Source organism: Cucurbita pepo, chromosome LG01 (assembly GCF_002806865.2).
Source record: "Cucurbita pepo subsp. pepo cultivar mu-cu-16 chromosome LG01, ASM280686v2, whole genome shotgun sequence".
In the NCBI taxonomy this organism is placed as follows: Eukaryota; Viridiplantae; Streptophyta; class Magnoliopsida; order Cucurbitales; family Cucurbitaceae; genus Cucurbita; species Cucurbita pepo.
In genome coordinates, this window is record NC_036638.1 from 9,771,349 (window position 1) to 9,794,809 (window position 23,461).

General features: G+C 38.1%; 5 protein-coding genes across 10 annotated transcripts; 4 read left to right on the top strand and 1 right to left on the bottom strand.

Moving 5' to 3' along the window:
- The first annotated feature begins 961 nt into the window (after positions 1 to 961).
- LOC111777812 (lysine histidine transporter 2-like) lies at positions 962 to 4,260 on the top strand. The gene is made up of 6 exons (XM_023657534.1): positions 962 to 1,143; positions 2,193 to 2,970; positions 3,050 to 3,155; positions 3,825 to 3,916; positions 4,012 to 4,080; positions 4,162 to 4,260. The coding sequence occupies exons 1-6, from the start codon at positions 962 to 964 to the stop codon at positions 4,258 to 4,260; spliced, it is 1,326 nt and encodes a 441-aa protein (XP_023513302.1).
- A 4,522-nt stretch (positions 4,261 to 8,782) lies between these two features.
- On the bottom strand, positions 8,783 to 10,099 carry LOC111811888 (TLC domain-containing protein At5g14285-like). Its single transcript, XM_023698941.1, has one exon. The coding sequence runs from the start codon at positions 9,640 to 9,642 to the stop codon at positions 8,896 to 8,898; it is 747 nt and encodes a 248-aa protein (XP_023554709.1). The 5' UTR covers positions 9,643 to 10,099; the 3' UTR covers positions 8,783 to 8,895.
- Positions 10,100 to 10,781: 682 nt separating this feature from the next.
- LOC111811897 (uncharacterized membrane protein YuiD-like) lies at positions 10,782 to 13,162 on the top strand. Of its 3 annotated transcripts, none has more exons than XM_023698952.1 (5): positions 10,782 to 11,184; positions 11,366 to 11,522; positions 11,616 to 11,666; positions 12,202 to 12,294; positions 12,766 to 13,162. In XM_023698952.1, the coding sequence occupies exons 1-5, from the start codon at positions 11,030 to 11,032 to the stop codon at positions 12,838 to 12,840; spliced, it is 531 nt and encodes a 176-aa protein (XP_023554720.1). In that variant the 5' UTR covers positions 10,782 to 11,029; the 3' UTR covers positions 12,841 to 13,162. The 3 variants fall into 3 exon arrangements, with proteins under 3 accessions (XP_023554720.1, XP_023554728.1, XP_023554737.1); XM_023698960.1 differs by having other exon boundaries at positions 12,202 to 12,314; positions 12,766 to 12,858; XM_023698969.1 differs by lacking the exons at positions 12,202 to 12,294; positions 12,766 to 13,162 and having other exon boundaries at positions 11,366 to 11,517; positions 11,616 to 11,836.
- A 1,765-nt stretch (positions 13,163 to 14,927) lies between these two features.
- On the top strand, positions 14,928 to 16,932 carry LOC111811882 (uncharacterized protein At3g61260). Its single transcript, XM_023698928.1, has 3 exons — positions 14,928 to 16,098; positions 16,224 to 16,305; positions 16,389 to 16,932. Exons 1-3 carry the CDS (start codon positions 15,302 to 15,304, stop codon positions 16,596 to 16,598), a joined length of 1,089 nt encoding a protein of 362 aa, XP_023554696.1. The 5' UTR covers positions 14,928 to 15,301; the 3' UTR covers positions 16,599 to 16,932.
- Positions 16,933 to 18,126: 1,194 nt separating this feature from the next.
- LOC111811862 (cyclin-dependent kinase G-2-like) lies at positions 18,127 to 23,254 on the top strand. Of its 4 annotated transcripts, none has more exons than XR_002817624.1 (7): positions 18,127 to 20,362; positions 20,555 to 20,690; positions 20,778 to 20,866; positions 20,942 to 20,964; positions 21,048 to 21,159; positions 21,235 to 21,341; positions 21,432 to 23,254. XR_002817624.1 is itself a non-coding variant. In XM_023698913.1 (7 exons), exons 2-7 carry the CDS (start codon positions 18,639 to 18,641, stop codon positions 21,529 to 21,531), a joined length of 2,268 nt encoding a protein of 755 aa, XP_023554681.1. In that variant the 5' UTR covers positions 18,127 to 18,387; positions 18,533 to 18,638; the 3' UTR covers positions 21,532 to 23,254. The 4 variants fall into 4 exon arrangements, 2 of the variants coding, with proteins under 2 accessions (XP_023554681.1, XP_023554669.1); XR_002817623.1 differs by lacking the exon at positions 20,942 to 20,964 and having other exon boundaries at positions 21,432 to 22,072; positions 23,020 to 23,254; XM_023698913.1 differs by lacking the exon at positions 20,942 to 20,964 and having other exon boundaries at positions 18,127 to 18,387; positions 18,533 to 20,362.
- Positions 23,255 to 23,461: the final 207 nt, after the last annotated feature.

A 23,461-nucleotide genomic window follows, 5' to 3' on the forward strand; every position in this document is an offset into this window, starting at 1 on the left:
ATATTTTCAAGGTGGATCGTAAAAAAATAGATGTAGACAATAATGCACTCGAAGTATTGTCGTAATAAAAAATATGATAGAAAAATAAACCATAAAATTATTAATTTAAAAAACGTAAAATAAAATATGACAATATTACGTGCTGCACGCTATTTCAAAAATCGATGATTTAATCTTCACCCAGCAATTGTTAAACTAAAAACACTCGTCGCCAAAACATGACATCTAACACATTAGCATATAGTTCCATCCGCATACTGCAGTTATTATAACTTAAAAGCATTAGATTAGACCATAGATAACCAAAATTACTTTTTAATCTTATACGAACCGCTTCCACCAATGAAAAGAGTTAGGCATCTCGACCTATCACGTGACACGTACGTTTTTCGAATCCAACCCATAATTCAAAAACACACCACGCCAAAGCTTTTTCGGTCTAAGTAATGTTTTTTCTTATTCAAACAAAGTTTGCTAGTAATTAAAATGAATGAATCAAAACATCCATCATAACAAATCATTCACTCCCATAACCACTTTTCTCATTGACGGTTGAATTTGTTCATAAAAACATGGAAATAATTCATTTATTTTGGTAAAACCAAACCCAATTTAATTAATTACCATAAAGGGCAGCAATGGGGGATGAATAGAAGCAAAGAATTAGGTGGCAAAGAGGGGTAGAAAGGTAAAAATGTAGTGTGGACATGGATATGCTGACACAGACCACCTCAGAACTCGGAGATTCCTAGATTCAAACGAGGAACAGGCAAGACAAGGTGAAAAGGTAAAAATTGGACAGAACATGAATGTTTATAAGCCATACAATTAATAACCCACTAATTATAGATTGTGTGTTAAGACCCTTTAAATATGGGAGCTACTAGTGTGGAACAATAAGCTCATCCTGGTTCGATCTATTGAGTCTTTTAATTGGTGTGTCGTAAAATCAAGCACAAAAATGGCTCATGATCAAGATCCGTCACCCAACGCTGGCGCTGCCAATCAGAAAGCCATCGACGACTGGCTTCCGATCACTTCTTCTAGGAATGCCAAATGGTGGTATGCTGCTTTTCATAATGTCACTGCCATGGTCGGCGCCGGCGTCCTCAGCCTCCCTTATGCTATGTCTGAACTCGGATGGTACTCTCTCTCTCTCTCCATAGATATCATGATAAAGATACTCTTTTTTCAATTTTGCTACTTGTTTTAGACACGACCCACTTCATATTTTCGATTGTATGTACTCCTGACTTAAAAAGGTTTAGTGTCGTTGGATATCGTTGACCCTACTGATATACTGTGAATCCTCTACTTATCTAATGACGGTGAGATTTTGGCTGCATTTTCATAGATTCTTTTGACATTTTCTAAATGTTTCAAAAAACGACACTTGAAATTAATATTTTGGATGGAAGCTGACTTAGAATGATGGAGTGGTGGGCTAAACCTTGGATACTAGCTCTAGATTTGCACAAAGAGAAAGACCTCTAATCCAAACCTTTTCTCCTGCCTATTCTACAACAAGAGCATTTGATGCTTCCTGTACTACTTGAAGTGTCAGTCTCGAGGCGGAACTTCCCTCACCCTCTACATTTTGCTAAGTTGTATGTGGTGCAGCCTAGTTAGGTAGGGAAGATAATGTCTCCTCTGGATTGCCATAATAAGTGACGATCCAAATCTATGTTATAAGTCACTATCTCATCTGGGTTGTCGTAATAAGTGACAATCCAAATCTATGTTATAGGCAACTGAAAACTTCTCTCCTACCTATTCTGTAACAAGAGCATTCGATGCTTTCTGTTCTGTTTGAAGGGTCAGTTTGGAGGCGGAACTACCCGTACCCTCTACATTTTGTTGCGCTGCATCTGGGTTGTCATAATAAGTGACGATCCAAATCTATGTTAAAGGCGATTGAAACCTCCTATTCTGTAACCAGAGCATTCGATGCTTTCTGTAATGCTCGAAGGGTCAGTCTGGATGCAGAACTATCCTCACCCTCTACATTTTGCTGAACTGCATCTGGGTTGTCATAACTTAATCCAAATCTATGTTATGACACACCATTCTAGATCCAAAATTTGGCTTAAAATTTTAAAGGGTTTCTAATATAATTGTAATTTTGAGTAATATTTGCAATTGGGGATTAAATTTTTTGAATTTTTTAAAATTAAAATGATGGTAATTGGCAGGGGACCTGGTTCGGTGATAATGATTCTGTCATGGATCATTACGCTGTACACGCTATGGCAAATGGTGGAGATGCACGAGATGGTGCCTGGGAAGAGGTTCGACAGGTACCACGAGCTAGGCCAGCACGCCTTCGGCGAGAAGCTTGGCCTATGGATCGTGGTTCCTCAGCAGCTAACGGTGGAAGTCGGCGTCAATATCGTCTACATGGTCACCGGCGGCAAGTCCTTAAAGAAGTTCCACGAGACAGTCTGCCCCAACTGCTCCAACATCAAAACCTCTTACTTCATAGTCATATTCGCCTCCATCCATTTCGTCCTCTCCCACCTCCCCAATTTCAACTCAATCTCCGGCGTCTCTCTCGCCGCCGCCGTCATGTCTCTCAGCTACTCCACGGTGGCGTGGGTTGCTTCCTTGGAGAAAGGAGTGCAGCCGGACGTGGACTACAGCTATAGAGCCAAGACCAAATCGGACGGCGTTTTCCACTTCTTGAGTGGGTTGGGTGAAGTGGCGTTTGCGTTTGCTGGCCACAACGTTGTTTTGGAGATCCAAGCCACCATTCCCTCCACGCCGGAGAAGCCCTCCAAAGGCCCCATGTGGAAAGGTGTCGTTTTGGCTTACATCGTTGTCGCTTTATGCTATTTCCCTGTCGCCATGATTGGCTATTGGGTATTTGGCAATGCTGTTGAAGACAACATCCTTATTTCCCTCGAAAAACCTGCCTGGCTCATTGCCATTGCCAACATGTTCGTCGTCATCCACGTCATCGGCAGCTACCAGGTACCGATAATTCTGTTTAAAATATTATTCAATAAGACTGTCACAATATAACCATTCTTTTTTTCTTTTTAATTTATAGATTTATGCTATGCCCGTGTTCGACATGATGGAGACGTTGTTGGTGAAACGATGGAACTTTACTCCTTGTTTCCGACTTCGATTCATCACTCGATCTTTATACGTCGGTGAGTTAAATCCTCTCGTTACAATTTTCATCTCTTGAATATATGCATTAGAGTGTTCGTGAATTCTGTTATAACATTTTTCAAATTATAAAACCCATAAATTTTTCGGGTTGAGTTTGTTGAGATCGCATAACAACCCATCGAAGTGAATACAAAGAACAGTAATAAAAAAATGCAGCCTCCTCGAAGGCAGTAAAAAATGACTAAGACTCCAAAGGAGTCGAGCCTGGATTAAGGGGAGGCGCACTTTGTTCGAGAGGAAGTGTTGGATGATGAAAGTCCCACGTGGGCTAATTTAGGGAATGATCATGGGTTTATAAACAAAGAATACTCTCTCCATTGGAATGAGGCATTCTGAAGAAACCCAAAACAAAGTCATGAGAGCTTATGCTCGAAGTGGACAATATTATACCATTGTGGAGGGTCGTGTTCATCTAAGTATAATATATTGACTAAAAGTTTATATATGGTTCAGTTTACCCTACATAGTTTTATCATATGACATGTGTATCAATTGAATAAGATAAAACATCCGGTTCAGTTTACCCGGCTCCAAAATTCAATAGAGTTTGGTTCGAGTTGTTCAGGTCATTTATTTAAAATTTTATTTTTAATAAAGGTAAAATATTAGTTCATAAAACATTTATTCGTTCTACTCAATGGCTGCAGCTTTTACAATGTTTGTGGGAATAGCGGTGCCTTTCTTCGGTGGCTTGCTCGGGTTCTTCGGAGGCCTGGCGTTCGCGCCCACAACTTACTTCGTAACGAAAACCATCATAAACTAATCTAAATTATCATCACAACATCATATTCACAAAACTAACACCTGATGATATGACCTATTGTTTACGTGCAGCTCCCATGCACCATGTGGCTAGCGATTTACAAGCCCAAAAGATTCGGCCTATCATGGACCACAAATTGGGTAACTTTCCAGCAAACCCAATACGCCATATGATCATATTTTGAACCATTCTGTGACTGAAACTGGTGTGAATTGCTTCAGGTTTGCATTGTGTTTGGCGTTCTGCTGATGGTCCTGTCGCCCATCGGCGGCCTGAGAACGCTCATCCTTTCAGCCAAGAACTACCAGTTCTTCTCATGAACATGATCACAGCAAGAAGTTGCAGCCAATTGTTATAGCACAGAAGTCAGGATTTGGCAGCCAGATTAAATAATTGGCTATGTTCTCTACCCCAACCAGTTTGTACTTCAATAGGAGCTCAAGAAACGTAAGGAGGTTAGAATAATCCCCAAAAACAGATGGAATTGTGTGTTTCTACCTGCAATCGAATGCCTTCTTATTTCATTAGCTTAGAAATACTAATAGGGTTATCTTTATGTTTGTTGCTTTCATTTCTAATACTACTATAACAATAAATATTATTATATCAAATATTTCTACGATCAAAAACAAAGACCGACACTGTAACAGTTTGAGCTTTAGCCCGTTACATATAGCTCTTATGGTTTTAAAGCATGTTTCGTAGAGAGAGATCTCACAATCCAACCCCTTGGAGGCCACTGAGTTTCACTTCCCTTTTCAAGGGATGTGGGATCTCACAATCCAATCCCCTTGTGGGCCAGCATTCTCCTTGGCACACTACTCCTACTCGGTGTCTGGCTATAATACAATTTTTAACCCGTTACGTATAGCCCTTGAAGTTCCCCTCCCCAACCCAATCGATGGAGATCTCACGATCCAACCCCTTTGGGGGCCAATGAATTTCGCTTCCCTTTCCAAGGGATGTGGGATCTCACAATCCAATCTACTTGAGTGCTAGCATCCTCCTTGGCACACTACCCTGTGTCGGGCCATGATACAATTTTTAATAGCCCAAATTCACTGCTAGCAAATATTGCTGCTTTGATCCATTATGTAACATCGTCGGCCTCGCGATTTTAAAACGTGTCTGCTAGAGAAAGATTTCCACATATTTATAAGAAATGTTGTGTTTCTCCCTTCAACCAATGTGGTGCTAGAGAAAGGTTCCACACTCTTGTTAGAAATGTTTCGTTTCCCTCTCCAACCGACATGGGATCTTACAATCCATCTCCTTTGATCATTAAAGAGTGATTGCTCGAACCTAACAACATTCGCTAACGGTGAGCTTGGGCTGTTACAAACAGTAACAGGTTACATACTCTTAATGGTCAAAGAAAATCATAAGTAGGATTTGAACGTAGGACCATCGATCGCTCTACCATTAAGCTAAGCTACTAGTGAGCAGCGATAAATTAGGTCTAAGAGAATTTAATTCTCATTCTCAACCAATATGAGCTTGATGATGTTTCCTTGAAACTTCTTTGCAATGGCTCCGTTTAATTCACTTTAATATGACCAATGTTTTTTTTTTTTTTTTTTTTTAAAAAATATATATATTATAATATTGATGAACTAAAATGAAAACAAAATATTAGATAATAATTTTTGGATAATTAATTTTGTTGGATAGTTTCATGCAATTCTTTTAACAGACGATTTTAAATTTTATTCTATTTATGTTCCATAATTAAAACAAATCACATTAAATAAATAAAAAAATCCGAAAAGGAAAATAGTTTTAAATTCCTATTGTTTTCAACAAATTATAAAATATTTTTGAAAACCGAACCGACTTAAATGAAATGATCCGGTCGGTTTTATATTTTTGAATAAAACCGAACCGACTTATATCCTTCCCATATGAATTGGTGAGGTTGTCGTTTGATGAAGAGGAAGAGATTCAAACGAGTAACCGCGGGATCTTTTCAAACCCTAAGAATCGGCAGTGTCATGGAAGACGAGATTGGAGAAGAGTTCGAGAGGAGTGGTTTCACGTTTGACGAAGAGTAAGAGATTCTCAAGAAATGTAAGCTCTACTTCTCATTTTTGTTTGGTTTATGTTCATGATTGGTTAGCATTGACGCGCGATTCCTCCCGCTTCTGTATTGGATCTTTCGTTGTGTGTTCATTACAATCTTTGCCTTCAGATATAGATTCTCAATAGATGACTGTTTATACTAAATTGATGAGGCAGATCCATCAGTTCTTTAATGATTAAATTATTAAAGATCGCCTTATTCTGCAGCCTGCTTTTGACATTACATCTGATCTTAGGCTTCTGGTAACTTATTCTTAGGATTTGAGTTACTTCCAAATCTGGAGCTTCATTATGTTGAGTAATGATTACTGTTGAACTATATTGGTTTTGGTTCAGATATCCAGTCTCCCAACCCAGGCTTTTTGGAAGCAAATCAGGTAAAACATGGATACAACTTTGCATTTCCAAACAAGTTTTTTATGAATATCTTATTTTCATCCAGATTTTCTATGTTGGACGTTTGAAGTTTGCTATCACTGTTTATCAATTAATAGCTGGTTGTTTTGTTACTATGAAAAGAAAGAAAGAAAGAAAGAGGGAAAAATGAGCGCTGGATGCTCCACTGTAAAGTCGAGTCTATTCATTAGCAGCTTTACCTATTTACCTGTTACCTGATTTAAAAAAGACATCAACATATAACGAAGCGAAACAAAAAAAAAAAAAAAAAAAAAAAAANGATCCCATTACGATCATCTTAGCCTTTAGTTTGTTGTACGTGATGTGTGTTTATTCTGGAGTAGGAATAACAATAACCGTCCTTCGGTATTCTATTGCTTACAAGTGAAGAATTACATTTAGTTTAGGGTATCGTGCACCTACACTTGCTTAGTTTATACCATGAGATAATTTTTTAGTTCTTAATTCTTATCAGAAAAAAAAGGGGGAAAAGGACTTTTGAACATTCGTTGTTCTTGCGCTTCTCTTTGGATATCTGACAGGAGAAAAAGAAACCAGTGCACAATGGGGGACTCCTTGGGGGATGATCCTTTTGATTTGCTACCTGAGTTCCCTTCTGCACTTGATTTGATTTTTGTTCTTTTGTTATTTTAATTTGAGGGAGAAGGGATTGGAAAGAAAGATTGATCGGAAATGTAAGAGAGTTCTAAATTATGAACAAAAAAGCCATTCCTCCTACCCACATAATATAATTCTAAAAAACTCAGGAAATAACCATGCAATGGTTTTCTGTGAACTCTGTTGGTCAAGCCTGTTTTAGCTGATGTAACGCCCCTACACCAGAGTAGGGAAGATAATCAAATATTGACAGTCTTCATTTTTTGAAACCCAGACTACCTAGTTTTCTTCGTTGTTGCAATGAAATGACACGATGGTTGTAAATTTTCAAAGCATACAGAACTGATGTCTGATGCATACTAATACATAATGAATTCTGATATTTCCATCGATAATGGATTTCAGGCAAAGATAACCTGCTGCACCATGGATAGGATATTCTCAGACAAAGAGCGGGACTACGGTAATCCTAGTAAGTTGAATCTAAGAACCCTCATGATATGCAAATCCTTAGTTCATAAACAAATCAATTTGATTTTTTTTTTTGTTTAGATGATTGCAATTCTTGGAAATTTGATCTAAGAACCTTGTTGAAGAATAAGAATTTTAGATCTAAATATATCCAAGAACCTCAAGGGGAAATAAGATTCGGGTTATCTTGTTGATCGAATACCTCAAGGCAAGATCACTTGTTTGAGATTCAAATCACTCCACAAGTAAGATCGACCATGCCAAGCTTGCATGATTCTAAACATTCAACCTAAACTACATAGAATTGCAAAGAAACTTAGCAATTGGCTAAAAGAAAGCACAAAAGCACAAATGCATTTACTACATTTTTGAAGTCTACTTTACAAAGATAATATACCTGGCTTTGTATAGCCACAAAATGAAGGCCTTTAACCTTCCATGAGACATTTCAAGAGTGATAACTTTCATCCAATGTTCTCATTCTTCTATCCAACATGAAACGCTCGGGGAAGGTAAGGGATTGTCCACATCATTTCATTGTTGTACAGTACAATTTACGTATTACTGTCAGTTTTGCCTTTTATCTTACATCAATTATTTATTGTCAAAACTTCGTCTGTGATGAAAGCAAAGTGTGACAATTTTGATACATGTTATAGTAGACCAGCGACTAGAGCTCAACCTCATATTTTGCCTTTAAGCAGATAAAACGTACATGTTTGTAAGAGCTTCAATGACCTTCCACTTCGTCAGGTTATATCCCTCAATGAAGGAGGTTCAGAGGAAGAGCAAGAGAGCTGCGTATGTGTGAATCCCGAAACATCAGCCAAGGATGAAGGAGTACTTTTGTAAAGCTATTCGGCACGCCTGACCAGATAAATTCTTCAGTTGTCAGCATATGAATAGTGGACTTGCTGTCTAGCCCTCTCTGTTTGACTCATACGATGGACCTGCCAAATCTTGTTCAGTTTCAGTTTCAACACGACCCTTAAGTTACAGGTAACAGAATTGGTTGTAGTTTAATTCATTAAATTATCAAATAGATATGAGATTTTCAATAGAATACTATAGTGTATATTATTGTCCTTGTGAAAGAGGAGAGCAGGGCGGTTATACCTTGGGAAAGAATTCATTGGTTAGTTTAGCATAGCTCAATTGGTCAGTGTATTAGTCATAGTAGCTTTTCAAAAATAGTAAGTTTGAATCTTTCACTACTCGTGTTGGAATTGTTATACTAAGAAACTGAAGAAAAAAAGGAACTAATTTGATCGTGAGATATGCATATTAGTAGAAATTTTAAAAATTAAATAATAGCATAAACAATTCAACCACCTGTTGTCATCCTTATCCCTAAGCCTAAGCTAAATAAGAATTAAAAGTCTAAAATACGTTCACACTGCTTTCCCATGCTTTGTACGTCGAAACCAGAGAACCCAATGATTTCCGACCCACAATATGCTAACTAAAATGGCAGTTCCAATTACACCCATCCATGAAATCCAAGCCCACTTAGGAATCAAATTTTCTGCTGCACTGCTGACATAAAATTCTCCCATCTTATGCAGAAAGACAGGCGCGAAGCCCCCTCTGAGAATGCTGTAAAAGGTGAAGAAATATGGAGACACGAAGTCCTGAAACTTAGCGGCGGCCGGCACATCAGCCCTTCTGTAACCCGCTAGGGTCCAAACATTCTGGCACCCACTGCTGAACTCCGCGAGCACCAAAAGCACCAGAATGGGCAGAGCACCACGACGAACCAAGTAATGGCATGTAGCGAACACGTAAAGCACTGCCAGATGATGACATATAAAGACGAAATCTCGTGGATAAAACAGTATGTAGTGAAGAAGATCCATCAAGAAATAAGCCATGCTGTACTCGAGGACAAGGCCCTGGTATTTGGTATTGAGAGCGGCGAAATCAGCCATGTTTGGAGCTTGGAGAATTGCAATGATGGCCATGATGACGACGGGACTGCCATGGGCGAGTGATATGAAGCAGCTTGAGGCCTCTATCCTGTGCTTGGGCCCCCAGTTCTGGAGCACAACCAAGTAAGCGAATACATATACAAATAGAAACATGAAGAAGAACAACAACAAGGCCAATGGTGATGAGTTCTCGGGCATTTGAAACTCCATCGAGATCGATACTCGAACTGCAAAAAGCTCTGCCAATGACTGAGGAGAAACAAAAAAGAAAGTGGGTATAAATTCTGATGGGTAGAGAAGTTATGCTTTTAAATGGAATATTCCAAGGCTTTCAAGTGGAGGGAATTGGCCTCTACAAGTCGGGTCTTCCTTTTCTTCTTATACCACTTCTTCAAATTAAAGCAACCTCTCCATTGGCTTGGCTGTGCGGCGGGGCTGGCGGCGGGGCAGACTTAATAGCTGCAACCGATAACCAAATCCTGTGTGGATTAGGCCTTATTATCGAGTCCTATGTGGATTAGGCTTTTTAAGTTTCGTGCACGATTAATTATCTTAATTAAGTATCTGTGTTATTTATTCGAATTTCAAATTTGTGTTTAATTGGTGGAAATTAGATAAACGTTAAAATTTTGACTCAGTCTTTGGATGCCTAGTATCACACCCATTAAGGAAATAAAAATAATCTTAAATTTTTAATTTTTTTTTTTTTCATTCCAATCAAATATATTTACTTTTAGAACATTATATTATGATCTGTGTGTAATTTTTGTTATTTGGTCTCTCGAGTTTATTTAATAGAATGTTGACTTGGTCGTTATATTGATATAGAAGAGACACAATATTAATTGTATTCTGTTACTTGTCTAGTGGTTGCTAATGTTGCAACTTGATTAATCTAAGCATAGGATGATTTAATTAATATTTTGTTAGGTTAAAAGTCAAGTTAGGGATCATTTAGAAAAATTTAGGGATTAAAATATCCATTTTTAAACTTTAGGGACTAAAATTAAATATATTTTAATTATTGAACTACATCTTCGTTCTTTAATATTTTTTTATTTCACAAAGTGTTTTAGAATTATTATTATTATTTTTAATTCGAAGAGAATTTGAACCTTTAATTTTCTTATCGGCCGTGAAAAATATTTTTAAATGTCGATATAACTTAATAATAAGATTAAATTTGGATTAAAATTTCTGTTAGCTTTGAGATTTAATAAATAATTAAATATTTAATTTTGTATCTGTTGGTAAATTTGAAAATAAAAAATAGTAATAATTATAATTAAAAAAAACTTTGGGATAAAAAGAGCATATTCGAGGGAACGGCATATTCAATATTTGGGTTTGGAGAGAGATTGGAGATCCAAATGGAACGGGTAAGAGAGAGAAAGAGCGGAAAAGCGTTGGTTGAATAAGAACATAGAAAAAAGAACCCACCAAATCGAAGCTGCCCTATTTCCAACTAACCATTTCTCTCTGTAATTACAACAAAATCCCAAGAACAATCCCGTTCTTTCTGTAATAACAACAAGAATTTGAATTTGCCCACCAGAATTGAGAACAATTTCGTCTGCGAAGCCGATTGAATCGAGGAATGGGTCATGTGACGGCTTCTTCAGGTTCGTCGATCAACGGGCCACCTTCTAGGGCTCCTTCCTCCCTTTCATCTACGGCTTTTACGAATTTCCCTCTCATTTCTGCTCTCATTTCCTTCGCGGTTGCCCAGTTCATCAAGTTCTTCACCTCCTGGTATTTTCTCATTTCCTTCGGATCTGATTCAATTCTTAGGTTTTCACTGCATATGAATATCGTACGAGCGTTCTTGTTTGTTAGTGATAACCGATGTTCCCATGAAATCTGGATTCTGTTTTTCTTCCTCAAGACTTGATCACGGCATTGAAGAACCAATCAATTTCTTGTTACATTTCAGGTATAAGGAACGACGATGGGATTTTAAGAGACTAATTGGATCGGGGGGAATGCCTTCATCTCATTCTTCCACTGTTTCTGCTCTTGCTGTAGCCATTGGCCTCCAAGAAGGCTTTGGAGCATCAGTCTTTGCTGTTGCATTGATCTTAGCATGTATTGTATGGTCTCCTTATTCATTTTATGCCTACCATTCTGATTCAAGTTGTTGTAAATTTCCTGGAACGATTCTAAGAAAAAAAAAATGGTGGCAGGTAATGTACGATGCAACTGGTGTGAGATTACATGCTGGACGCCAAGCAGAGGTTATATGCTTCTTTGTTCTATACCTGTAACAGCTTGCCCAACCCGCCCACAGCTAAAAGATATTGTCCTCTTTTGGCTTTTACTTTTGGGCTCTCCTCAGTATTTTTAAAATGACATTATAAACAATGTTCGTTCCCCTCTCCAACCGACGTAGGATCTCACAATCCACTCCCCCTTTGAGGCCCAGTGTCCTCACTTATACTCGTTTCCCTCTCCAATCAATGTGGGATCTCACAATACACCCCCTTCAAGGCCCCCTTCAAGGCCCAGTGTTCTTGTTGGCACTCGTTCCCTTCTCCAATCGATGTGGGGTTCTCACAATACACCCATCTTCGAGGCCCAGTATCCTTGCTGACACTTGTTTCCCTCGCCAATCGACGTTGGATCTCACGATACTCCCAAGAAAATGACTCTTCCTCCTTTTCTTTTTCCTTTTCTACTCAATTGCTTTTATTTGGACATTACTGTTATATCTTAAAGCTTTATCTTTTCTATTGACTGTTTAATATACTCTAACTAGTTTTATTTTTTTAGGTTTTGAATCAAATAGTTTATGAACTTCCTGCTGAACATCCTTTGGCTGAGAGCAGACCATTGCGAGAACTTCTTGGCCACACCCCTCCCCAGGTTTCCATTATGATGACACTGTACAGTAATTGATTCTTGTCTATGAAAGTGACATGTTAATGAAATATCATTTTTATTTCACTGCAAATTCAGGCTTCCATGACCTTCATATGCATGTTGAAGACTATGAAATTAGCTTTGTGATAAAATGGGAGATTGTTAGTTTTTACTATCACTTTTGGTATATTGTGGAACTGGAAATGATGTGGACACATGGAGTGCCCTTTGAATAACTGATTTTTTGAATGCTTTCTCAATGTGTTGGCACCTTCTGGTTTCAAAGAGCAGCTAAAACAAGTAAAGGATATTCATTTGTAGCTTTTTTACGTTATCTACAAAAGAAGTCAGGATTCCAATGAATTGCCTTAAAGTATAGTATGAGAATAGCATATTCAGGATTCACTTTCATTGAAGAAAGATTTGAGGCCATTCTTTCTAACGTTGTGGCTACATTCTATTTGATTCCAACAGGTTGTAGCTGGAGGATTGCTTGGTATTGTCACCTCTTCAATTGGCCATTTGATGATCATAATGACTAGGCCTTGATCATTGTGCTGAAGAAGATCGAGCGGATAAACCAGGTGTTGCTCTGATCTCATCATTTTAATGAAGGCTGTTTGATGGAAACTTGAGTATGAAATTATTCTTGTGAATATGGTCTGCACATAACCTTTGATCAATGAGATATTTCAGAATCATTGTTTGATTGATTGATTGATTGCCGTATTTAGTGCAATAGGAAGGACCAATAAGCTGCAGCGACATCTGCAGTATATCAGAAAACAAACATATAGCTCTTAGCACTTAAGTTTTAGATAACTCTAATACCATTTGCTTCGACTCAATTCTGATTCATGTAGTCTTCCAACTTTGTGGTTACTACTCAACTAATTCTGGATAACATAATGCATGATTATATTATTACTTTATTGATAGAAAGTCCATTTATGACTAGCTAATTTTCTCCGACTTCACTTGTCGAGTCGTACAAATCTTGTATAGTGCCCCCTTCTATTCGGCCTTTCTTCACTGTGTGAAAGGTCTTAGGGTCTTGAGATATATGACCATTCTAGGCAGGTCACAATAAGTCGATGATATACTAATCATATCCTACTGCATTTAATTGAAATTTCAAGCTTTTTGGTCTATTAGTGCCACAATTGTGGAAGTGATCGTTCACAATAGTATGTGTATTTAAGAATGATATCACGCCTACAAATCGTATTACTAATGATCTTTATTGTTAAAGTTAAGTGCTACAATGTTGAACTTTATGAAGAGTAGAGTACATTTCATTCTGCAACGATTCCCAAGTTCCCAATAAACTACGGCAATGGTAAAAGGTACTGCACTTTCTATGCACTTTCTATGAGAAACCTCAAGTAAAACCCCCTAAAGAATAGAAAATAATAATCAAAACATATGACTTCAAAAGAGTAGTGAAAACTCTTCTCAGTTCTGTGCATGGATCCCCAGAAACTTAACTCTCCAAGCAATATGCTCCATCGGGCCGAACTAGGATCGCTCCTTTGTCGGTCATCTGACAGACGTTCCACCATGATGGTGATGTTCATAATTGCTGAGTTTCTTGAACATCAATGAAGTTCTTCATTGCTGCTTGACTCAATACTGATGATATCAGCAGACCATAAAATGCATACCATAACAGAAGTTTTGAATTCCTTCACTACCTTGAGAGCAGCATTCAGGAAATCTTCATAAGAAAACGACACAATTGGTCAATTCTGATACAGTAGGGAGTATGAGGGAATTGGTCAATTGAAATGCCACAACAAAAAAATACATACTCTTGATATCACTTGTTGTACCTTAATGTCACAATCTAAATGTTCTACCCAAATGCCACAATTAAAATGTTTTGATACTCAATTGTTGTAGCGGAAGCAGAAGCAATATCGATCGCACTCACGCACCCACAAATAAAAATTAAACAAAGTGATACAAAGATTTACGGGATTGGAGAGAAGAAATTCTCCTCCATGCAAGTGGTAGCCAATCTCTCACACTACAAAGTCTCTTTGATAATGACTTCACGTCTCAAAACAATGTTTATACTAGACAATGTTTAATTCTAGTATATGAACCAAATAAATGAAAATATGCGATAAAATGGGAGTTAATAACCAAAATAAAATATTCACGTCCGACCAGATGCAATGCATATTTGGGCTTTCAGTTTCCGAACAAAGCCCATTACCTATATGATCCATTTCTGGTCCGGCCCAATTCCCTTAAGCTCAGAAACGTGACAATAATACGACGTGGCATCATTTGATTCGCTCTTATTCCCATAAAAGATCTAGTTAAATCATAATTTTATAAATTCTTAATCCAGAAAGTTACAAAAAGAAATGTACGGCTCAGATCTCATAAGTTTGGCCCATCACGGCCATGTGAAAGGGTCAGAAACTCCCCCCACCACCTCATTAAACTTCAATTATCAAATTTCACTCTTCTGAACAACTGACACGTTCTCAATCTCCACCGTCCACGTGTCAACCATATTTCCATCTTCTGCTAGTAACCGTTAGGACAACCGTATATAAAAATTCCATTGATTTCCACAAAAATATTTTATTAATTTTCTTTTTTTTTTTATTTTTACCATATTTTCCATTGATCCATACAGTTTTTTTTTTTTTAATACCTTCAATGGGGATCTCAAAACATTATCTTCTTCAACTTCAACTCTGCAACTTCCCGAACTCCCATGGCTTTTGAGAAATCGCTCTCTCTATTTGCTTTCTTTAGCTATACAAACTCACCTGACATTATTGCCATTTGAAGCTTTACTCCATTTTTGAAGCTTCAATTTTCAGTACCCATTCTGTATCTAATCCTCTGCCCCTTTTGCTCTGTTTCTTCACTATGGGGAAAGAAAATGGATCTCAAATTAGGGTTTAGATCTAAGCAGAAGATCGGAACCTGTGCAGATTTTGCAGAAGTTTTCTAGATTAGAAGTGCAGTTAGCTAAGAAAAGAGACCGATGATGAAGCCTGTTGAGGATAAAATCTGCTACAATCAGGAGCCAATTCGGGAGTTCTCGGGCAGCGCAATAAGCTTCGAGTTTCAGAAAGGAAATGGAGGCAAACGAGCTTCACATCACCGTACAGCGTTAGGAAAACCAACGCCATCGAAATGGGACGACGCCCAAAAATGGCTTGTTGGATTATCAAAAGGGGGAGAAAAGAATCCAGTGAAAACCACGCCGAGAAACTCGAACGCCGACGATTTGAGGCTTATAGCTCCGGTGCCACAGAAGGAGCAGGACTATTCGAGCAACGATGAAGAAGAAGAAGAACAGCAACGCGGATGCTCCGTTTCTGCAATGGCGAATCCATACGAAGAAGAAACGAAAAAGGTCGATTATGAGGATTCAATTTGGCGAATAAATAAACAGATTGCGAATCCAGCGCCGCCGGGCTTAAGGTCCATATGCGTGAGGGATATGGGAACAGAGATGACTCCGATTGCGAGCCAAGAACCTTCGAGAACAGCGACGCCGATTCGAGCCACTACACCGGCAGTGCGTAGCCCTATATCATCCGGATCGTCAACTCCAGCGAGTTACGATCGAGTGAAGCAAGCTACTGCAATCTCTCAATCGAGGATTCAATCCAGTGATGGCAGAGAGGAATCGAACGCAAATCAAAGTCGAGAAGAATCGAATGCCGGAAAATTAGTTGAGCATAATCGGGATTCTGATGAAGCGAAGAAGATGAACTCGCTAGAAACTCGAGCAATGGCTTGGGACGAAGCGGAACGAGCCAAATACATGGCCAGGTAATCTTCCTCCACGATTCTCTTCCGCCGAGAAATTTTCAATCAAATTAAACTACAAATATAATCCTAGAATCTTACATATTATCATCTACACTCCCATCCATTCAAACATCCAACAATGGCAGATTTAAGCGCGAAGAAGTGAAGATACAAGCGTGGGAAAACCACGAGAAACGAAAAGCAGAAACGGAGATGAGAAAAATGGAGGTAACTAAGCGCAAAAACTCCATAAATCGGTGATAGAAATAATGAATGAATTTGAATGTGGAAACAAAATTTACCGATGACAGGTGAAAGCGGAGAGAATGAAGAGTCGAGCGGAGGAGAAGCTGAGGAATAAGCTTGCGGCCACGAGAAGAATGGCGGAGGAGAAGCGAGCAAATGCAGAGGCCAAACTGAACGAAAAGGCCGTAAAGACTTCGGAGAAAGCTGATTATGTGAGGCGCACTGGTCATTTGCCTTCTTCCTTCTCCTTCAAGCTACCTTCTCTCTGTTGGTAGCAGCACTCACCACTGAGTAGTCGCCGCCTGCTGTATCTAGCCCTCGCCCTCGCCCCACCTAGCCCTCGCCCCACCTAGCCCTGCTTATTAAACCCGACCAAACTGAACTAATAAGAACCGAACCGAACTGAACCAATTGAGTGTACGTATTATTGGTTCGATAAAAAAAAAACCGAATGGTTAGATTAGATTGTTTGTTGAGCCCAAGATCGACCCAACAAAATTGGTGTCACATCCCTAGTTTATATAATATGTGGGGTTAGGAAAAAATGTATCTTATGAATAATTAAAACATTATATTCTTAATCGAAAGATTAGAGCATTAAATTCTTACTATCTTAGTACAATTGGTAATGGTGGCGGTGGCGTGCGTTTATGAAAGTTAAGGCATAAAGTACTAGAAAAATAAAAGCTCGCTAGCCTATCATCGTTCGAAATTAGAATCCATTGACCTTTTGCCACTTTGAACTTCAAAAAGAACATAAAGCCCTCCTTTTGTTGATGTCTACCTAAGGTCTACATTTTGTTAAGCCATTGCCATGTTTATCGACCTTGGAACCTAACAAATTAGCTACCATCCCAACTTTATGGCTATTGTAATTCATGTGATAAGAGTGGGTTTACAAGTTCTGAAAGTAGGCAGCAGAAGTGTATACAAATTGTGTTGGAAAATCCTTTTTGATCAATCCAAAATTACGAGTTAGTTGGGTTGATGATCTCAGCACCTCGAATAGAGTTTATAACATATTCCTGTTCAATTGGAATGATTGTCGAATTATATTTTTAACTATTTAAAAAATGATATTTATTTACAATACATATTACATTAATAACTATAAATATTAAACATTTATCCGTCATCGCTCACATCAGTTACAGATCTTAAATATTATTAATTTTATTAAAAGTAAGGTAGGGTTAAATTAAGTTGTAATTCAATTTTTAAGTTGGTAGAGTTTATCTAAAAAAAAAAAAAAAAAAAAAAAAAAAAAAAAAAAAAAAAAAAAAAAAAAANATTTAAACTTTATGAACATGATTGTTCAAAAAATTAGATGATCCAAAAAATTTAATCGATTTTGGGTTGGATTATGAATTTATTTAGATTGAGTTTCGTTCAAATAATGAAAATTTTATGAATTAAATTAGTTCAAATATCTCCTAAAATTATATCCTAACGAATTCGAATTTAATATTAATTACGAAGATATATATTTATACTGATATAATTACACATACCTATATTTACCTTATTTTATTTTTATTTAATCTCATAATTATTTTTTATTATTTATTTTCCCTCCACCCAGTCAAAATATTTCTCAACTATTTATAAGTTAATTTTCTAAAATATAAGTTATAAATTTTAATTAAGCGTTTGAAAATAATTTAAAAAATGTATCAACAGATTTTCGCGGCTAAAATTTCATGAAATGAATTTACATTTGAAATCCGATTTCGTAGATCCATTAATAAATTAATAATATATAATAAATTAATAATATTATATAATAAATAAAGCCACCAAATGCACTGAACCAGACCGTCCATGTGGTTACGTGTATTGTATACTCGGAATCACAACTTTCCCCATTTCTCCATCTGACTCCATGGTCGTTTCGTCTTCGATTGACTAGGGTTCTCTGCGCGTCCATCTAGGACTTCGCTCGCTTGCAGGATTTCTCTTCGATTGATTTCGCTGTTCATCCAATACGACTGTCCAGATTAGAGGTTGAGGCTAGGGTTCAATAGCCTCTAGGTCAATTTTTAGTTTGCGCCATCGATTTGAAGGGTATATTTCTCAACCTCGAATCGCTCTTCGACTTTTCGTTTATACTGCGAGATTCGTTGAAATTTTACGAGTCTTTTATGGGTTGTACTTCGTTTTTTGTTCACTTCGCGATTCTATTCGCGATCTGAATTTTTTTTGGATTTAGGGTTTCGACTCGTATTTTTTCTGGCCGGTTTCTGGATATTCTTATTGAAAAAATTGGGGATTTAGGGTTTTCTTTGGGAACCATCGGGGTGGGGTTTGGTATTTCGATGGCAGCGGGGAGAATGGGGGGTTATCGCGACTATGATATGAAGGACCGGGATTCTAGTGTTGACGTTGTGAATGGGAAAGAAGGATATGAACGGGCGCGGAGCGGTAACCCTGAAAACAATAAGAGTCGAGGGCGGGATGTTAGAGACAGAATTAGGGTCAGGCAAAAGGACATCAGAGAGAGGGAAGTGGGTAATGGTAATCTACGATCTTCGAGTAGAAGTGACTCTGGCAGCAGCGGTGGTGGTATTGTTTCTCACGGAGTGAAGCAAAAGGTTTTGCTTGTCAGGACAATGGATAGGGAGCCGGGCGAGTTATCCAGTGAGAGTGGATCCGATGATGCCACTGAGTCCGGATTGCCATTTAAAATTAACGAGTCTGCAAAGGTGGTGGAGAATGGGATTCGTTCTCCACCAGAGAAGAAGAGGAAGTTCTCACCAATAGTTTGGGACAGAGACGAAAAGGAAAAGACTGTTTCCACAAGAAATAAGGTCGCCAAGGCTGTGGCAGCTTCACCTCTGCCGTCACCGAAGGAGAAGAGGGAATCTCCTAATGCAATGTTGGATACTCTTGATGCCATACCTGCTGAGGCTGGTAGGATTAGTGATCCTGAGTACTTGCTACCTTCCTCTCTTGTTGAACCTTCTGTTGGGGGCAATGGATCAGATGAATTCCCCGCAAGTGGTTCACCAATGATGCCTTCTTCTGATTCACTTAGGAAACCATGGCAGGCTGATCCTGAAGCAGAAAATTTTGGGGATGATGATTATGTTCCAACAAGAAACATTTCATCCTCGAGATGGGCTGCTGGTAATAACTCTCCTGGTGATGAAGGTGAAATTTTAGACGAAGAAATGCCTAAAAGACGGAAGACAACACCAATTTCTGAGTCATTGGAAGGCATCAGAGTACAAAGAAAATCATTAACTCCAGAGATTGGGGAGATAATGAGACAAGGCTCTGAAGCAGGGACAAGATCATCTGAATCGACAGAACGTGGTGATCGGTCTCGATCATCAAGTGCGAATCATTACCTTGGTAATGATTCTGAGAAAGATGAAGGCACGGATCTTGGTGATGAAATTCGTAGAATGGATACTAGCAGTAGCCGGTTAGATACTGATTCTGAGGATGAGACAGAAGCTCCCGAGGAAGCAGAGCCTAGTGTCCCTCCTCCCCAACGAAGTGTAAATATGCTTCAAGGCTGTAGAAGTGTTGATGAATTTGAAAGATTGAACAAGATTGACGAAGGAACTTATGGTGTTGTATATAGAGCTAGAGACAAAAAGTCGGGGGAAATAGTTGCATTGAAGAAGGTGAAAATGGAAAAGGAACGAGAAGGTTTTCCCATGACTTCTTTGAGGGAAATAAACATTCTCCTGTCTTTTCATCACCCTTCAATTGTTGATGTAAAAGAAGTGGTGGTGGGCAGTAGTCTTGATAGCATTTTTATGGTAATGGAGTACATGGAGCATGACCTAAAAGCACTCATGGAGACAATAAAACAGCCATATAGTCAAAGTGAAGTAAAATGTCTGATGCTTCAGTTACTGGAGGGTGTTAAATACCTTCACGATAATTGGGTGCTTCACAGGGACTTAAAGACATCAAATTTACTTTTGAATAATCAGGGAGAATTGAAGATCTGCGATTTTGGACTAGCTCGGCAATATGGGAGCCCCTTGAAAACATATACACATATGGTTGTTACTCTTTGGTACAGGTTAGTTGCATTTTTCTTGCATTCATGACTATTCTAATATCAACTCTCCTATTCTCTTTTATACCATTGGAGGCATTTATATACCCGAGTATGTTAGAGATGTATGGCACAAGGCTTGTGAAAGTTTGCTGTCCGGTAAACAAAAGAATGCTTTATGTTTTATTTTTTTAACTTGTTCATGCATATTGTCAGGGCACCTGAACTTCTATTGGGAACAAAACAGTATTCAACAGCTATTGACATGTGGTCGTTAGGTTGTATTATGGCTGAACTATTATCAAAGCAACCACTGTTTAATGGAAAAACTGAAGTTGATCAGCTTGACAAGGTAAAATTATATATTATATTACAGCGAATGCACATTCTAGATAGTTGCTATGCTTGCAAGCTTATGCCCTTACCTTGAACCTTGCAGATATTTCGAACCCTAGGCACACCCAATGAAGCTATTTGGCCTGGGTTTTCCAAACTTCCAGGAGTAAGGGTCAACTTTGTTAAGCACCAGTAAGTATTGTTGATGTTACTTAATCTGTGTTTATCTATCACATTTTTCTTATTTTTTTTCCACTGTTTTCCCAGGCTTCCAGCTTTGGGTGATTCTGGTCTGGCTATCTGGCCTCATTTGGGGACCTTCCAGTTACTTTTCTTTCATAGTACGTTTTAACCACGGACATGTTCCTTTCAGGTACAACTTATTGCGTAAGAAATTCCCGGCGACATCATTTACCGGTTCGCCAGTTCTTTCTGATTCAGGATTTGATTTGTTGAACAAACTTCTAACTTACGATCCTGAGAAGGTAATTATCTGATCAGCTGCTCGTGATTTCCTCATCCAATTTCGTTATTTACTAAGATTTGTTGTCTTAATGCAGAGAATTACAGCTGAGGCCGCTCTTAATCATGAATGGTTCTCAGAAGTTCCTCTTCCAAAGTCAAAAGAGTTCATGCCTACTTTTCCTGCTCAACATGCTCAGGACAGGTATGACAACTGTTAGACTTATGAGTTTGTGGTTTAACTTCTTGTCAAACTTAATCTAAACAATAGACATGTTAATTTACATCTCTGTAGGCGTTTGCGGAGAGTGATGAAGAGTCCAGACCCCTTAGAAGAACAACGCAGAAAGGAGTTGCAGCAAGGGGAATTGGGAACATCTGGTTTGTTTGGCTAAGAGAATGGATCTGGTAATTTGGCTCAGGCTGCCTGAATTTATTTTTCTGATCACTCTTGACCATTGGACCTGATTAAGGTTAGGGAAGAGGGCTGTGAATTGTGTTTGACAGATGATTGCCAGTGCTATTTTAGCAGGGCATTCACGGTTATTTGGTTCAAGATATGTATTTTTTTTTTTTTTTTCCTTCTGTCAAGAAGATCAATTGCAGCTTAACGTCAATTCTTCTCCTCTGGTCATCATATAGAAAATGCTTCATTGACACGGCTTGCATGGCAAGGTGTGGAACATTGTTGTTTTCTTGAAAAAATCAGATTCAGCAGAAACTAATTGTGTAACATATTCCTATTGAAAATTAGGCTGTTGGCCATAAATTTTATTTGCAATATTAAATTTCCTTGGATTTTTACTGCCTACATAGTTCAAATTTATCTCCTTTTAATATTTGAATTGTGTTTGCAAGAGATGGTTGGTGGGAAGGGGAGGGCGGTCTTTGCTTCTCGTTGGTGAAGAATTTGACCGTTACGATAGTTTTTCAAAGGTAATTAATTAATTGCAAAAGCCTTACAAGGATGAGGATTATGTTTTGAAGCTTTCTTTATCAGTATCTTGTTGTGTGCATGTTTTTGGAAAATTCATCTTGTAGTGTTGGTCATTTCAACTACAGTGCTTAGGCTAAATTGTTCGATCAACCAAGTAGGCCTTTCTTTTTAAGCCTGGTTTATTTTGTTCTCCCCCCATTGGTTTATTTTATCTGGGTTCTATAGCTAGGACTGTTGATAGTTTTAGAAGAAATCCCTGAATGACTCCAACTTTTTTTTATGGAGATGTTCTTACAAAATATAATTAGTGCTTGGTTATTGGTGATTTAAGTGACGATTCCTCTGGGTATGTTAAAGTTCTAATTATTGGTGGTGCCAATGGAGGAAAATTTCAATGCTAAAAGAAAGCCATTGAAGATCATGTATCAATCTATCTGTGGCACCAAGCTACCCATCATCTTCTAGCCACCAAATTATTGATCTAAAGCTACCAATCGTTATCATTGAAATTCTTAACAGTTTGCTTTTTGAAAAGAAAAAAAAAATGGCTCCCCTGGATGGATAAACAGAGAAATTTTATTCGGCCAAAAGCCTGTATGCTCTGAGATGTTTCATCTGTTAGTGCAGGGACAAGATGGTATGTTATATAATCTTTACTACTAGTCAAGAAATAGATTTTTGTATATGATCTGCATGGGAGTTGCTGTTGCATACTGCCTCTTGATGTAAGTAATTATTTGGTTGTGGCCACATGGATACAACAAGCTTCAAGTTGTTTTTTGGGTGTTGAAAGATTAGTATGCATTAGCTTGTTGAGAAGTATCACCATTCTTCAAAGAAATGTGTAAAATGGATTGACTGTTGTCACTTGTTATTCTCTTTTAATCAGTGTAGAAGATTCCATCTTTTGTCAGTCCCCGTGATTTTTCTGCAAATGTCACTGCAGTATCAAAGCTAGCAGCAGGTTCAGGTTGAGGAGCTTACCTGCATTGCTCTTGAAGTTAGTAACTTAGTTGTTTATTCGCACACTTGAGGTACTAAATGCAAAGTTTGTTTTTGTTTGCATGTTTTTCAAGTTCCTAAATATTTTCTCGACAGTTCTCTTCTTTGAAGTGCTGTTTGGAAGAGGTTATTTGGATCTGTAATACTGAAAAGTATGGCTAACCAGACTATTAAGCTTACTGTGCTGTTTGAAGAGGTTATATTTTGCCTTATTTCAACCTAAGTTTGATGGTTTTCTCACAAGCAAGCATGTTAGCCGTTGGCTTATAAGTGTTGAAATTTGCCATGGCTGTCTGCCTTAGTTAAGATCATTATATAGCCGGACGTCAGGGGTGGAAAATTGGATTTAGACTTACCCCAACCAAACTTTTGGCTTTACAGACCCG

Coding starts and splice junctions, on each gene's coding strand:
- LOC111811862 (XM_023698901.1), top strand. CDS start 18,639: ATGGCAGCGGGGAGAATGGGGGGTTATCGCGACTATGATATGAAGGAC. Junction 20,691..20,777: donor AAGTTGATCAGCTTGACAAG/GTAAAATTATAT, acceptor TGAACCTTGCAG/ATATTTCGAACCCTAGGCAC. Junction 21,342..21,431: donor GCTCAACATGCTCAGGACAG/GTATGACAACTG, acceptor ACATCTCTGTAG/GCGTTTGCGGAGAGTGATGA.
- LOC111811882 (XM_023698928.1), top strand. CDS start 15,302: ATGATGAAGCCTGTTGAGGATAAAATCTGCTACAATCAGGAGCCAATT. Junction 16,099..16,223: donor CGAGCCAAATACATGGCCAG/GTAATCTTCCTC, acceptor CAACAATGGCAG/ATTTAAGCGCGAAGAAGTGA. Junction 16,306..16,388: donor CGGAGATGAGAAAAATGGAG/GTAACTAAGCGC, acceptor TACCGATGACAG/GTGAAAGCGGAGAGAATGAA.
- LOC111811897 (XM_023698952.1), top strand. CDS start 11,030: ATGGGTCATGTGACGGCTTCTTCAGGTTCGTCGATCAACGGGCCACCT. Junction 11,185..11,365: donor ATCAAGTTCTTCACCTCCTG/GTATTTTCTCAT, acceptor GTTACATTTCAG/GTATAAGGAACGACGATGGG. Junction 12,295..12,765: donor TTGGCCACACCCCTCCCCAG/GTTTCCATTATG, acceptor TGATTCCAACAG/GTTGTAGCTGGAGGATTGCT.
- LOC111811888 (XM_023698941.1), bottom strand. CDS start 9,642: ATGGAGTTTCAAATGCCCGAGAACTCATCACCATTGGCCTTGTTGTTG.
- LOC111777812 (XM_023657534.1), top strand. CDS start 962: ATGGCTCATGATCAAGATCCGTCACCCAACGCTGGCGCTGCCAATCAG. Junction 2,971..3,049: donor ACGTCATCGGCAGCTACCAG/GTACCGATAATT, acceptor TTTAATTTATAG/ATTTATGCTATGCCCGTGTT. Junction 4,081..4,161: donor TATCATGGACCACAAATTGG/GTAACTTTCCAG, acceptor GAATTGCTTCAG/GTTTGCATTGTGTTTGGCGT.